At 55.5% G+C, this 15,276-nt stretch overlaps 1 protein-coding gene across 2 annotated transcripts; it reads left to right on the plus strand.

The window, feature by feature from the left end:
• The first annotated feature begins 95 nt into the window (after nucleotides 1-95).
• ACADS (acyl-CoA dehydrogenase short chain) lies at nucleotides 96-12,097 on the plus strand. 2 transcript variants are annotated; one of them, XM_054442422.1, is made up of 10 exons: nucleotides 96-2,120; nucleotides 3,220-3,383; nucleotides 9,104-9,253; nucleotides 9,474-9,585; nucleotides 9,957-10,108; nucleotides 10,399-10,569; nucleotides 10,652-10,789; nucleotides 10,938-11,033; nucleotides 11,256-11,312; nucleotides 11,412-12,097. In XM_054442422.1, exons 1-10 carry the CDS (start codon nucleotides 2,075-2,077, stop codon nucleotides 11,562-11,564), a joined length of 1,239 nt encoding a protein of 412 aa, XP_054298397.1. In that variant the 5' UTR covers nucleotides 96-2,074; the 3' UTR covers nucleotides 11,565-12,097. The 2 variants fall into 2 exon arrangements, with proteins under 2 accessions (XP_054298397.1, XP_054298399.1); XM_054442424.2 differs by lacking the exon at nucleotides 96-2,120 and adding an exon at nucleotides 2,849-2,916.
• Nucleotides 12,098-15,276: the final 3,179 nt, after the last annotated feature.

Consider the following 15,276-nt stretch of genomic DNA (forward strand, 5'->3'; position numbering starts at 1 on the left):
TTTTTGCTTTGTATTTTCCCAGGGTGAGTGGCTTTGTAAATTGAAAGCTTACATGCACGTTTTAAAGGTAGGCTTTTTTTTTTTTTTTTGAGATGGAGTTTCGCTCTTTTTGCCCAGGCTGGAATGTGATGGCATGATGGTGGCTCACTGCACTCTTCGCCTCCCGGGTTTAGGTGATTCTCCTGCCTCTGCCTCCCAAGTAGCTGGGATTACAGGTGCATGCCACCACGCCCGGCTAATTCTGTATTTTTGGTAGAGACAGGGTTTCCCCATGTTGGCCAGCCTGGTCGTGAACTGACCTCAGGTGATCAACCCGCCTCGGCCTCCCAAAGTTCTGGGATTACAGGTGTGAGCCACTGTGCCTGGCCGTAAAGGTAGGCTTATTAAGGAATACTTTAACTACAGTAAAATTTACCTCACTTAAGAGTATTGATGCGTTTTGACAAATGAATGCTTTTATTACCCATCACAATCATGATACAGGACATTTCCATCATACCCACTCAGAAAGTTCCTGAGTTCCTTGTGTTTGCAGCCAGGTGCCTTCCCCCACCTTTGCCTCTTGCAACCACTATCAGATTCTGTCTCTATTGGAAAACTTGGATACTTTTAAAATGAAATTTCACGTTCATATTTACAGTCACAAAAAATTCTCTAGAGTCTGGTTTAGATGCTCTGTGGCACCTGAAGCAATTATTATTCGCCTTTGCTCACAAACACAACTCACTTATTTCTCCCTTTTCTCCTGCTTCTTCATCGTTTCTTCCACCCAGGGCTGGTGCCCTGGTGGGATGACTGAAAGGTGAGGAAGCCCTTAGAGCATTTGCCAATGGGAGCCATTCATTTGACTTTGAAGTACTGAGAATTCAGAGGCGTTCTTTTAAATGCATTATTTAAAAAGAAAGGTAACACATTAAGGACTTTGCTGCATCTTTTGATTGGCTTTCCTCTAGGAAGTAGTGACCGAGGTTTCCACTTTCCTCCAAGAGGAAGAGACAGAATTTTTGGCAAATAGGTCAGTGCTGGAACAGATGCCTGCCTGGCTGAGTGTTGGGAAAGAAAGGCAGTTGGAGGGATGTGTGGGTGCCTGGGAGGGCGTGGGTGGTGCCCAGGAGGCTATGGGAGTCAGAATCACACTTGCACGAGAGAAGACCCTTATGGGACAAGTAAAATCAGCATAGTTTCTTGGGCGGGGCAAAGGTGTCCTGATGAGGATGCTAGGGGTCAAATATGTGGCTGGGTTCTGCCTCAGTCGGGAATGAGACAGACAGTACTGAAGTGGAACGTGGGGGTAGCAGCTCCACCCACCTTCACAGCCTCTGGGGAGAAGAAAGCTTTCCTTGCAGCCCAACTCCAGGGGCCTAAATATTGAGCACCAACACAAGACAGGTCCTTGAGCTTCTCGGAGCGAGTAGGGGAAGCAGATAATTTCAGATGCAAAGTGCCTTGAATAAACAGAACGAAAGATAGAGAGCCAGTGGGGGAGAAACGGCCTGGTGTGGTCAGGGCAGGCATCCATGAGACCTGAACGAAGAGGGGGCATTCCAGACAAAAGGAACAGTGATCACAGAGGCCCCGAGTCAGGAACCAGCTAAGGGTTTTAGAGAAGAGCCGCCTCGTAAAGCTGAGCAACAATAACCAGGGAACGGTGGGCATGGGCCCTGATAGACAAGGCAGGTCTTGGCTTTTTAAGCCATAGAATTGGATTTTAGGAGGGATGGGCCCGCCGACAAAGCCAACAAAGTTTTAACCCGAAGATCGCTATCTTATTTATGCTTTAAAAAGACCTCTCTGGCTTTTCTGCGAAGCTCTATCCTTAGCTTTCTCTTGTTAGCATTTTGATTAACGAATGTGGGCACCAACAGCCAGCTGACCGACAGCGCGCGCAGTCGAGCGTCGGTTCATCGCCTTGGGAGGGACCACTGGAGGCCCCGCCCCCTGGCCGCGAGCGCGCCTCGGCCCCGCCCCCGAGGCCCTACGGGCGTGGCCTCTGCTCCGGGTCCCGCCCCCCAGCCCTCCGGAACAGCGCGCTCGCTGCGGTAGGTAGCGAAGCCTGGGGCTGTGTCTGTCGCCCATGGCCGCCGCGCTGCTCGCCCGGGCCTCGGGCCCTGTCCGCAGAGGTGAGTGCGCTGGGGATCCGCACGGCGGGGCTGCGGCCCGCGCCTGGCCCAGCGGGCGGTGGTCCTGGCGGCCGGCTCTGTCCGAGCCGCTGGCAGGCGGAGCCACCCTCCGGGAGCGCTCACGGCCTTTGCCCCAGTTCTGCTGCTCCTCGCGCCGACCCAGACTGGCCCTTCAGGCGTCCCTGGTTCCTGCGCAGACCCCTACCCCCCGATTGACCCCAGCCGCCAGCCCAGTTCCCAGGGCTGCATCCATATCTCCCTCCCTTCATTTCACCCTCACTAGAGGTTCAGGGTGCGCCCTTCTTCCGGAGCCAGGCCTGGGATTGAACCAGACCCGCATCTGTGACCTTGGGCAAGACAGCCCCTCCTCAGCCTCGGTTAGCCCATGTGTAAAATGTCCACAGAGAAAATCAGAGTTGTTGGGAGCATTAAATCACAGGGTATGTAAAGCACTTCGTGCCTGGCGTGTAACAGGTGCTCCACAAATGCTCGTTCTTGCTGGTTAATACAGTACCTTTCCCATCTTCCGTGTCTCCAGTTGTAGCAGCCGTGACATATATAGCCACGGCTTCCTTTGCCTGGCCTGAATTACAAGGGGAACGCTACTGAGAACTGTGTTAAGCGCTAGTTAGTCTTTCTTTAGCACTCCCAGGAGTGGAATACTATTCTCCTCCACTTGTTATAGAAACGGAGGCTCAGTGACGTTTAAAACCCTTGCCTAAGGTCACAAAGCTGAGGTCTTATTACTGTTGGTATTATACTGAGGACTGAAGGATGTCGTGTATGGAAATGTCTAGTGAGTATACTAAGCATTCAGTTAGTATGGGGTTTTCAGTGGCAGCCATGGACATTTTGGGCTGACAGTTCTTTGTTGTGGGGGCTGCCCTCTACCTTGTAGGATGTTCAGCAGGGATCCTGGACCCCTATCCACTGGGTACCAATAGCATTCCCCTGCTCTAGTTGTGACAACTAAAACTGGCTCCAGACATTGCTAGATGTCCCTTGGAGGGCAAAAGCCTCCCTGGTGAGTTAGTGGGTCACTAGGATTCTTGGAGACCTCCTGCCTCCTCTTTCCACTCACTTCTGCCCTTGCCGGCAGCTCTCCGTCCTAGGGCCTGGCGGCAGTTACACACTATCTACCAGTCTGTGGAACTGCCCGAGACACACCAGATGTTGCTCCAGACATGCCGGGACTTTGCCGAGAAGGAGTTGTTTCCCATTGCAGCCCAGGTGGATAAGGAACATCTCTTCCCAGCGGCTCAGGTGAGAGTGCAACCTCAGCAGCCCACGATGGTGGTCTGCCCTCTGCTCCTGGATGAATGGTGGCAGTGACTGTCAGCGGCACTCGGACTCTGGTAGAGGAACCCCAAAGCAGGGCCTGGAACCCAGAAAATGCTCTGGAAGTTTCCCTTATCCAGCCTGTGGCCAGTAGCCAGGACTTAACTTCTGGGACAACAGTAATATGTGGTGGATGGTCAGTTGCTTACTGTGCCAGCCACTGTGCTCATTCTAAATAGTGCCTTTAGGGTGCTTGGCATGCACTAGGCACTGTTCTTGAGATGGGTTATCTCATCTGTTCCTCACAATGGTCCTGTGAGGTGAAGGTACTGTTCCTATGTATTTATTTTTTTGAGATGGAGTTTCACTCTGTGGCTTAGGCTGGAGTGCAATGGTGTGACCTCGCCTCACTGCAGCTGCCACCTCCCGAGTTCAAGTGATTCTCCTGCCTCAGCCTCCCAAGTAGCTGGGATTATAGGCGTGCACTGCTATGCCCCGCTAATTCTGCATTTTTAGTAAAGACGGGGTTTCACCATGTTGGCCAGGCTGGTCTCAAACTCCTGAATTCAGGTGATCTGCCCACCTCGGCCTCCCAAAGTACTGGGATTACAGGTGTGAGACACCACGCCCGGCCAAAGGTAGTATTATTATATACCCCATGGACTCAGACTTGTGAACAAGTTAAATAACATACCCAAGGTCATGGAGCTCATCAGCAGCAGCCTGCTTGACCTATTTTCTTTTTTATTTACTTATTTTTTTTTGGAATGGACTCTCGCTCTGTTGCCCAGGCTGGAGGGCAGTGGCGCAATCTCAGCTCACTGCACCCGTCTGCCTCCTGGGTTCAAGCGATTCTCCTGCCTCAGTCCCCAGTAGCTGGGATTACAGGCGGGCACCACCACGCCCAGCTAGTTTTTGTACTTTTGGTAGAGATGGGGTTTCTCCATGTTGGCCAGGCTGGTCCCAAACTCCTGACCTTAGGCAATCTGCCCGCCTGGGCCTCCCAAAGTGCTGGGATTATAGGCATGAGCCACCGCGCCCAGCCGGTAGATGCTGTAAAAGAAAATGCTGATGGTGAGAAAGGAGGGAGGACAGGAGCTGGGGGAAAATTGAGGGCGATGGTATACGCTAGTGAGGTCCTTTGGGTGTGGGAATTGTGAATTCCTACAACTTTTGATTCTAGCTCATTGAGAAGTGTCGCATTAGCCAGAGGGAGGCGGCGCTGTGTAGAGAGGAGGAGGCTGGGGTTCTGTCTTGCCTCCTGGTGGCCTAGACCTGGCCACTGACGCCACGTACCCTTTCTGTGTGAATTCCCTCATCTGTAAGAGGAATATGGGGTCATCCTCATTCTGCTACCTGTCGGGACATGTGACCAAGCATTTTAGGTGAGTATGAGAAACTGAACGCACCTAGGAGAGTTTCATCCTTTTACTCTCTTCCTGGGAATTTGGGTTCCCACTGTGTTTCTGGGGATGAGATGGAGTTATGGAGCGACTGGCTCATGCGCCATTTCTTCCAAGGTTTTATACCAACAAGTTCCGGGGTGAAAAGGAGGGTATGTCTCCATGTCTGGGGAGATCTGAAGGTGCTTGGAGGGTGAGGCGGCTTGAGCTAGTTTAGCCTCATTCTGTTTCATTGGTAAGCTAGAGAAAAAGGCTTTCGGTGAGGTTCATGCCCAGGCCTGACAGTGAGTCTTGGACACCTGCATATTTATTTTTGTTTTTTTGAGACAGGGTCTCACTGTCGCCCAGGCTGGAGTGCAGTGACACAAACACGGCTCACTGCAGCCTTGACCTCCCAGGCTCAGGGCTCAAGCGATCCTCATGCCTCACCTCCTGCAGTAGCTGGGACCACAGGTGTGCACCACCATGCCTGGCTCATTTATTTTTATTTTTATTAATTTTTTGTGGAGATGGGAGTCTCGCCATGTTGATGAAGCTGGTCTCAAACACCCGGACTCAGATGATCCTCCTACCTCCGTCTCCCAAAGTGCTGAGATTACAGGCTTGAGCTACCACACCCTCTTTTTAAAATTTTTTTAATTAAAAAATTTTCTTTTAGAAACAGGGGTATCATCATGTTGGTCAGGCTGGATTTGAATGCCTGGGCTCAAGTGATTCTGCTGCCTCATCCTCCTCCTGAGTAGCTGGAGACCTGCGTATTTCTAGCACTTGGTAGAGTATTGTCCAGCAGCAGAGGCGTTCCTTAATAAAATAGTTTTTTTTTTTTTTTTTTTTTTTTTGAGGCGGAGTCTCACTCTCTTGCCCAGGCTGGAGTACAGTGGCACGATCTCGGCTCATTGCAACCTCTGCCTCCTGGGTACAAACGATTCTCCTGCCTCAGCCTCCCGAGTAGCTGGGATTACAGGCACCCACCACCACGCCTGGCTAATTTTTGTATTTTTAGTAGAGACGGGGTTTTACCATGTTGGCCAGGCTGGTCTCGAACTCCTGACCTCAGGTGATCTGCCCGCCTTGGCCTCCCAAAGTGCTGGGATTACAGCAGGTGTAAGCCACCGCACTCAGCCTTTTTTTTTTTTTTGAGATAGCGTCTCCCTCTGTCGCCCAGGCTGGAGTGCAGTGGTGCAATCTCAGCTCACTGCAATGTCCGCCTCCCAGGTTCGAGTGATTCCTCTGCCTCAGCCTCCCAAGTAGCTGGGATTATAGGCATCCACCACCATGCCCAGCTAATTTTTTGTATTTTTAGTAGAGATGGGGTTTTACCATGTTGGCCAGGCTGGTCTCGAACTCCTGACCTTAGGTGATCCACCCGCCTCAGCTACCAAAGTACTGGGAATACAAGCGTGAGCCACTGCGCCTGGCAAAGTACTCTGAAGTGTGGGCTAGAAAAGTGTTCTGTTCAGAGGCCACGTGTGTGCTGCCGCAGGTCTGCGTCTCCAGGTCCTCTTCCTAGTGAAAAGCACTCTCTCCTTGGACTTCCCCTTCCCCAGTTGGTTCCTGCCTGCTGAAATGGTGCCTATTCTGAGCAGGACCCCCCCCTCCCCAGGTGTGTGGCGGCCACAGAACGATCTTCTTTTTAGTAATTCTCAAAATGACACCTCCCTGGTAGCTCTGAGTTCCCATTTGTCACTGTGAATGAGTTTCCTATTGCTGCTGTAACAAATGACCACAAACCCTGTGGCTTGAAGCAATACAGATATATTCTCTGACAGTTCAAGACCAGCCTGGGCAACATAGCAAGACCCCATCTCTACCAAAAAAAAAAAAAAAAAAAGGAAAAAACAAAACCATGGCAGCCACTCGATAAATGCCGTTCACCAGTTACTCAACCCAAGTCAGGAATCCAGTGTGGGTCCCACAGGGCTAAATCAAGGCATCGGCAGGACTGAGTTCCCTCGGGAGGCTCTGGGGAAATCCGCTCCTGTCTTTCCCAGTTCTAGAGGCCGCCTGCATTCCTTCCCTCCAGAGTTCCTGCCTCTGCTTCCGTCGTCACCTCTCCTTCTCTGAGTCTGTGTCTGTCTTTGCCTTACAAAGACCCTGTGATGACACTGGGTGACTCTGATCACCCAGAATAACCCTCACATCTGCAGACGCTTTACTTAAGTGTGCAGAGTCCCTATTGCTACGAAAGGGAACATACTCGTGGGGCCTGGGATTAGGATGGGGACATCTTGGGCGGTTGCTGTCATGCTGCCTTCCTCACACTGGCCGTCTCCTTCCCAGCTTCTCTGCCCTTGACTGCAGCACAGCACTCGTGGCTTCAAATGATCCACCAATTTTGGCCTTCCAAAGTGCTGAGATTCTTTGGGAGGCTGAGGCAGGCACATCACCTGAGGTCAGGAGTTCGAGAACAGCCTGGCTAATGTGGTGAAACCCGGTCTCTACCAAAAATATAAAAATTAGCCAGGTGTGGTGGCAGGCGCCTGTAATCCCAGCTACTCGGGAGGCTGAGGCAGGAGAATCACTTGAACCCAGGAGGTGGAGGTTGCAGTGAGCCAAGACTGCGCCACTGCACTCCAGCCTGGGCGACAAAGCGAGACTCCGTCTCAAAAAAAAGAAAAAGAAAAAAGAACAAAAAACAAAGTGCTGCGATGACAGGTGTGAGCCACTGTGTGCAGTCCTAAAAAAAAAAAGAAAACTTGGCAGCCACTTGATGATAAATGCTGTTCAACAGTAACGCAGCCTGGGCCAGGTGCTGGGCTCTACGCTTCATGTATATTATCTCAGTCAGGCCTCAGAACAGTCTTTTGAGGTGAGTACTGTTTTGGGGACGGAGAAGCTAAAACTTTTATATTCACAGGAGTATAGAAAAACAAGAACATATTAGCAAACATTCTTATTAGTTTATGTAAGTCACGGTAGTATAAGAACATGGTTGAGGCCAGGTGTGGTGGCTCACGCCTGTAATCCCAGCACTTTGGGAGGCCGAGGTGGGTGGATCATGAGGTCAGGAGTTCAAGACCAGCCTGGCCAAGATGGGGAAAACCTGTCTCTACTAAAAATACAAAAATTAGCTGGGCTTGGTTGTGGGCACCTGTAATCTCAGCTACTCGGGAGGCTGAGGCAGAGAATTGCTTGAACCTGGGAGAAAGAGGTTGCAGTGAGCCGAGACTGCACTACTGCACTCCAGCCTGGGCAACAGAGTGAGACTCTGTCACAAAAATAAAATAAAATAACATGATTCCAGGAATGAGATTGTATAAAAGTGCTCATGAAAAGCAACGGTTCCCTTCCCTGTCCCCATCCCTGTCCCCGTCCCTGTCCCTTTCCCTGTCCCTGGCCCCGTCCCCGTCCCTGTCCCTGCTCTCCCAGAGGTAAGTGGTTTTACTTGTTCCTTTTTGAAGTCAGGTAGATTCTGTGGTCCACATTTCCCATATCACTCACCTGAGAGTAATAATACTATTATTATTATTTTGTTTTTGGTAGAGATGGGGTCTTGCTATGTTGCCCAGACTGGTCTCGAACTCCTGGCCTCAAGCAATCCCCTCACTTGGCCTCCCAAAGTGCTGGGATTACGGGTGTGATCACTGCTCCTGGCCCACTCTTAATATGATTATTACCCAGAATTAAGAGTCCCAAGCTCTTATCCTTCATTCATTCTCTCACTGGCCTTGGGCATGTAGCAGTGAGCAAGAGCACACAGTCTCTGCCCTCGTGGTGAAGGCAAAAGACCTTAATCCAGAGAAGCACGTTCATCCCTGAGAAATTCCAGCCGCAGAGGTGCTGCAGGAGAGGGACTGAATGATTTGACTCAGCGAGGCTGGGGATGGCAGCCCAAAGCAGCGAGGCCTGAGCTGCGATCAGAAGGAGAGGAGGGGCGATAACCAGCTGATGGATAGGAGGCGGCATGTGCAGAGGCCCTGTGGTGGGGAGGGTGTGTGTGTGTGTGTGGATGTGCAGAGGGGGCTGGACGAAGATCAGTGTGGCTCACACTGTCCTGCTCCTTACCTCTGAGTTCCCTGAAAGCATCCTGTGCCTTCTGCCTGCTCACTGCCGTGGCTGTGGACGGAGCGGGGAGTGGGCGTGGAGGCGGGGGCAGGACAGCTTGAATGAGAAGTGCCGTCGTACAGACCTCAGTGGGACTGGGTCTTCAGCGTCTGGACTTGGGGATCCCTTGTGGGTGGCTGGGGTCACATGGCCTGAGTTTCTGCAGGCGCTGCCTTGGGGGCAGGAGGGTTTGGGCTTGGGGAGGGTGGGCTCGCCCCCGGCAGCTGCCCATGGTGTGCCGTCCTTCCCTGTGCCCAGGTGAAGAAGATGGGAGGGCTCGGGCTTCTGGCCATGGACGTGCCCGAGGAGCTTGGCGGTGCCGGCCTCGATTACCTGGCCTACGCCATCGCCATGGAGGAGATCAGCCGCGGCTGCGCCTCCACTGGAGTCATCATGAGTGTCAACAATGTGAGCCCCCTCCCAGGCCCCTGGGACACACGGGTGGAGGGAGACTCCTGTGAGCGGGGAAGGCTCTGGCCTCGGCTCCCAGCCCTGATCTCTCTGGAGACGTCACAGGCCTTGGTCCTACTGGGTAGGCCCTGGACAGAACAGGCCCTGAGGTGCAGCCCGCAGGTGGGCAGGATGCGCCTGGGCCTGGGGCCTCCGACCGTCCCCGCTGTCCCCCTAGTCTCTCTACCTGGGGCCCATCTTGAAGTTTGGCTCCAAGGAGCAGAAGCAGAAGTGGGTCACGCCTTTCACCAGTGGTGACAAAATTGGCTGCTTTGCCCTCAGCGAACCAGGTACCTGCCCTGTCCCCTCACCTGTCCTTAGGGTGACAGGCCCAGAGGGGGAGGAGAGGAAGGTGCTGGGCCAACTGCCCACTCCTTCGGAGGCCAGAGGGGAGGCTCCCCGTGTGGCTGGTGGGGTGAGCGCTCTTGGCACCGCGGCACTGGGAGGAAGATTGCCTTCGGGTTCCCCTGGTTTAAGACGCCAGCTCCTGCACACCCCCTTTGCCCTCTGGGCCCGCCACTGAGAGCTTTGGGACCCTCATCTTTGGAGCCCGAGTCATAGGGTTTCGTGTCCACCAGCAGGGGGTGTGGAGGGATTGAGGCTGGTGCCCTTAGGTTGTGTGGGGTGGGGCCCGTGCTGAGCCCTGGGTCTGTGTGGGCAGGGAACGGCAGCGATGCAGGAGCCGCGTCCACCACCGCCCGGGCCGAAGGCGACTCATGGGTCCTGAACGGAACCAAAGCCTGGATCACCAATGCCTGGGAGGCCTCGGCTGCCGTGGTCTTTGCCAGCACAGACAGAGCCCTGCAAAACAAGGTGGGCACCCCAGAGAGGGGTTCAGCCAGATCCTGGGCTGCCGTCATTTCTGTTTCTAGAGCCTTCTCTCCTTGGCCCGACTGGACCTATTTTTGCTCTGGGGCAAGTGGGCTGTCCCTGTCCCTCCTCAGCTGCCACTGAAGTCTGCACCTTCCCCAGAAGCCGGCAGAGGGTGTCAGGGCCTGAGCTTCCGAGGGAGGCGGGGAGGGGACCGGGTTGGTGTTGGGTGTGCTGGTGTGAGGGTGTGGCTGAGGGGCAGCTCTGAGAAAACTGCCCGCCTCTCCTTTCAGGGCATCAGTGCTTTCCTGGTCCCCATGCCAACGCCTGGGCTCACGTTGGGGAAGAAAGAAGACAAGCTGGGCATCCGGGGCTCATCCACGGCCAACCTCATCTTTGAAGACTGTCGCATCCCCAAGGACAGCATCCTGGGGGAGCCAGGGATGGGGTTCAAGATAGCCATGGTGAGCCCGGCAGTGGGGGTGGCACCTTGAGGCCAGGCCTGCGCCCCGGCTGGCGGGCCACTGACCAGGGCCGTCCCCACAGCAAACCCTGGATATGGGCCGCATCGGCATCGCCTCCCAGGCCCTGGGCATTGCCCAGACCGCCCTCGATTGTGCTGTGAACTACGCTGAGAATCGCATGGCCTTCGGGGCGCCCCTCACCAAGCTCCAGGTCATCCAGGTAATGGTGGCAGCTTTAGGAGCTGGGCCTAGAGGCTGGACAGCGGGTGGAGAGTGTGGCCTCCTGACTGCTCTCTGTCCTCCTCCCCCTCCCTCCTGTCCCTGGAGGGGCAGCTGCTGACCTGTGGTGTGGGGTGGGGCTGTTGCAGTTCAAGTTGGCAGACATGGCCCTGGCCCTGGAGAGTGCCCGGCTGCTGACCTGGCGTGCTGCCATGCTGAAGGATAACAAGAAGCCTTTCATCAAGGTGCCCACAGGGGTCCCCGAGCCATGGCCCAGAATGTGGTGGGCCCAGGGACAGGGCGAGGTTGGGGCGGGTCTCTGCCCCTTGGCCCCATGGGTCAGAGGTGTGGGCCTGGGGTTTACTGCCCCATGGGGAGGCTCCACAGGCCTCCCCTGCTGAGGGTCTGTGAGCAGGGGGTGGGGGGTTCCCCTCAAGGGAAGGCTCTGACTGTACCCCCATGTTTAGGAGGCAGCCATGGCCAAGCTGGCTGCCTCGGAGGCCGCGACCGCCATCAGCCACCAGGTGAGTGTCCACGGTGAGCCCTGACGGGGCCAGCTGCCCCTTCTCCAGCTTTCCCCACGCCGGGGTCTTCTCCCTCCTGAGCCCCTGTTCTCATCTCAGGCCATCCAGATCCTGGGTGGCATGGGCTACGTGACAGAGATGCCAGCAGAGCGGCACTACCGCGACGCCCGCATCACCGAGATCTATGAGGGCACCAGCGAAATCCAGCGGCTGGTGATCGCCGGGCACCTGCTCAGGAGCTACCGGAGCTGAGCCCATGGAGGGCTGCCCCAGGACTGCGGGAAGGCGCAGGAGCCGGGGGGCCTCCACCCCGACCCCGGCTCAGAGACTGGGGCCCCCGGATGGGCTCAGTGCTGCCACCCAGATCAGATCACATGGGAATGAGGCCCTCTGACCATTGGCAGCTCCGCCTCTGGGCCTTTCTGCCTCCTCACCACTGTGCCTCATGTTCCTCATCTGAGTGGCCCTGGCCTCCTGGGGGCGGGGTTGTGGGGGGGCTGAGTGACACTTAGGGACACCTCAGTTGTGCTCCCGGGGGCCCTGGTGCCCTGGCATGAAGACCCAGTGGGACAGGCCCTTGGTGGAGTCTGTCTTTTCCTTGAGGTCAGAGGTCAGGAGGGCTGGGGTCAGAATGATGAGGCCTGGGGTCCTGGTGTTGGGCAGGTGGTGGGGCTGGGCCATGGAGCTGGCCCAGAGGCCCCTCAGCCCTTCGTAAAGTCTGATGAAGACGGGTGGTGATTCATGCTATGTGACTGATCGTGGGAAATAAACACACCTGTCCTCCAGTCTGTGTCGTCGCCCTCTCCTGGCTGCTCCGGGGAGGGATGGTGGTCTCTGCACAGAGCCCTGCTCTCTGACAGTCTCACTCACCCTGTGAGTGTTGGGGGTCTTGGGGAGGGGCCTGGCCACCTGGGAGGTTCCTGAGTTCCGGCAGAGGCCAGGTTGGCCAAGGAGGCAGTTCAGGAATAGGAACTGGGTCCTGCAGGCCTCAGGGAGTGGCCCCTGGGCAGGGAGGGTGGGCCAGGCAGGGCCAGTGGGCTAGAAGGGGTTCTGTAGGCAGGACCAGCCTCCAGCCAGGAGGAAGGAAGGCCCCAGATTGCCAGAGTCAGGGAGCAAAGCTGTGGAGGCCCCGAGCCCCAGGTGGGAGAACACAGAACCTTGAGAAGCAGCCATTGTGCTCACTAGCACGCTCAGGGGTGGCCCTGGCCAGCCAGTGCAGGGGTTTGCCCTGGTGCTGGTGCCTGCAGGGCTGGCTCTGGGCAAAGGTGCCCCCGAAGCCAAGGTCCAAGCTCTTAACCCTTTGGGCCAGTGTCGATCTAAGCAGCTGGAAGAGAAAACAGTGAGCAAAGAAAAATTTCAAAGGAGGTGGGGACAGCCCTCCGCCGGGCAGGCAGGGCAGAGAGTCAAACTGGCATTGCTGAGAGGTCTCTGGAGGGAAGTGGGAGGGAGACAGTGACTTTAGGAGCTGTCATCAAAGGGGCGCCCAGGAACCCTGAGCCCCTGCTGCAGGTGGATTTTTTTTTTTTTTTTAAGAGACAGAATCTCACTCTGTCACCCAGGCAGCAGTGCAGTGGCACAACCACAGCTCATCAAAACTTCAACCTCCTGGGCTCAAGTGATCCTCCCGTCTCAGCCTCCCAGGTAACTGGGACTACAGGTGCACACTGCCATGGCCAGCTGATTTTTAAATTTTTTGTAGAGATGGGGTCTTGCTTTGTTGCCCGGGCTGGTCTTGAACTCCTGGGCTCAAGTGATCCTCCCACCTCAGCCTCCCAAGTGGGATTTCTGTGCCAGGCGCTGGTGCCCCACAGCCGAAGGATGCAGCCTGGAGCTGCTGCTCTGCAGGGCAGCTCTGCCCTTGACCCTGCCCTGACCTGGGCCTGGTCCAAGGTCCCGGGGAATAGGAGTGCGCTTCCTTGAGCGAATTTAGGTCCTGATTTACCCCACAGGCAGGGTGTGCGCAGGGCCCACGGGTACTGTGTTCCCTGCTAATGAGGCACACCTGTGGCTCCTGGGAAGCGCGTCCTCCCAGGCTCCCGAGGTCAGCGGCGTCCTGCGCAGCCCGCAGAAGTTTGGATCCCTGGGCTTTCCTCCTGGCTCCAGGTAAGCGCCGCAGGGTCTTGGCTCCTGGCTCACACTCTCTCGGGGTCTCCTGATTTGCTCTTGTCCCTGCCCTGGGCTCAGGTGCCAGCCAGAGGTACCAGAGCAGAGGGCGGACCCAGGACGCTTCCAGAAGCAGCGCGTTTGAGCCTTTCCACTTGGGGGCAGATGAAGGCCTGTCATTCCCTGTCCCCATGAGCCCAGGGACAGTGGGGAGGGGGTGTTTGGAGGCTCTCTGCCTCCGCCCGGCGAGGCAGCGCTGCTCCTGGCGCAGATGCGGCACAGGGTTGAGGTTGTCTTTGGGCCCTTCCTCTAGGTGATGGGGGAGAGGAACCCAAACAGCATTCATCTCAGGCTGGGGACCTGGCTGTCTTGGCTGGAGTTCAGGCCCCTCAGATCCCCTGCCCTACCCGCTGAGAAGGGTCTGGGCCCTGGAGGGTCAAAGGTAGCCGACTGGAGCCACACCGCTCCCAGCAGGGCAGAGGGCTGGAGTCAGCACAGGCCGAGGAACAGGCCTGCGTTTCCCAAGTGACAGCCCTGGAGGGGCTTCTGATTCTCAGACCTGCCCAGGGCTCGTTCAGGTGGCCACGAAGAGCCTTTCCAGGAAGTGCAGTCTCGGAGGCCTGGGGTCTTCCATTTCAGATGAAGCAACCCAGGCTCCAACCCAAGAGCCAGTCTGTGTACTCGGGGGCTTCGAGGTGCCGTTGTGGGTCCAGGGTCTGCCCTTCAGTGAGGGAGAGTCAGCACAAACCCTTGGCTTTGACGGGGTGCTGCCCGTTAGTGGAAGCTCCTCCTAGCTTGGAACTGAATGTGGACTCTGCCCCCGGGGCACTGGAGCCCGAACTGTCCTAGATAGAGCCCATGCCCCTCTGGATACAGATTCCTCAGTGTAGATTTCCTAAGGACAAGGACGTTCACTTACATAACAACGGGACCGTTTCCCACCCTGGTCAACTTTCACATCTGCACACTGCACTCGGATTGTGCCAGCCGGCAGTGTCTGCGAAGTCCTCTCTTCTCAAGGTCCAGGGGCCTGCATTGCATGTAGCTCAGAGGCTACCTGTTTCCTTCCCTCTAGCCCTCTGGGACAAGTTCTCCATGCTTTGGTTCTTTTTTTTTGGAGACGGAGTCTCGCTCTGTTGCCAGGCTGGAGTACAGTGGCGCAATCTCGGCTCACCGCAGCCTGCACATCCCGGTTTCAAGCGATAAAGCGATTCTCCTGCCTCAGCCTCCCGAGTAGCTGGGGTTACAGGCATGCGCCACCACACCCGGCTAATTTTTGTATTTTTAGTAGAGACGGGCTTTCACCATGTTGGCCAGGCTGGTCTCGAACTCCTGACCTCAGGTGATCCGCCCGCCTCGGCCGCCCAAAGTGCTGGGATTACAGGCGTGGGCCACCATGCCTGGCCTGAAGTCATACATTTCTAAGTGTGGCTTTTGCTTCATCTCATACATTTTAGTGTCATATTTTCCTTATTACTCAGTTTTCTGAGGCCCATTGTGCTTTCTATTTTGACTTATCAGTTATTTAGAAGAGTATTATTATTTTTTGAGACAGGGTCTCTTCTTGCTTGGGCTGGAGTGTAGTGGTATAATCACAGCTCACCACAGCCTTGACCTCCCAGGCTCAGGTGGGCCTCCTACCTCAGCCTCCCAAGTAGATGGGACTACAGGTGCCACCACACCTGGCTATTTTTTGTATTTTTAGTAGAGATGGGGTTTCATCATCTCTACTAAAGATGTGACCAGCCCAGGCTAGTCTCAAACTCTTGGGCTCAAGTGATCTGCCCACCTCGGCCTCCTAGAGTTCTGGGATTACAGGTGTGAGTTACCATGCCTGGCCAAAGAGTATTATTTTATTAAT

This window comes from Pongo pygmaeus, chromosome 10, assembly GCF_028885625.2.
Source record: "Pongo pygmaeus isolate AG05252 chromosome 10, NHGRI_mPonPyg2-v2.0_pri, whole genome shotgun sequence".
In the NCBI taxonomy this organism is placed as follows: domain Eukaryota; kingdom Metazoa; phylum Chordata; class Mammalia; order Primates; family Hominidae; genus Pongo; species Pongo pygmaeus.

Coding starts and splice junctions, on each gene's coding strand:
- ACADS (XM_054442422.1), top strand. CDS start 2,075: ATGGCCGCCGCGCTGCTCGCCCGGGCCTCGGGCCCTGTCCGCAGAG. Junction 2,121..3,219: donor CTCGGGCCCTGTCCGCAGAG/GTGAGTGCGCTG, acceptor CCTTGCCGGCAG/CTCTCCGTCCTAGGGCCTGG. Junction 10,790..10,937: donor CCAAGCTCCAGGTCATCCAG/GTAATGGTGGCA, acceptor GGGCTGTTGCAG/TTCAAGTTGGCAGACATGGC.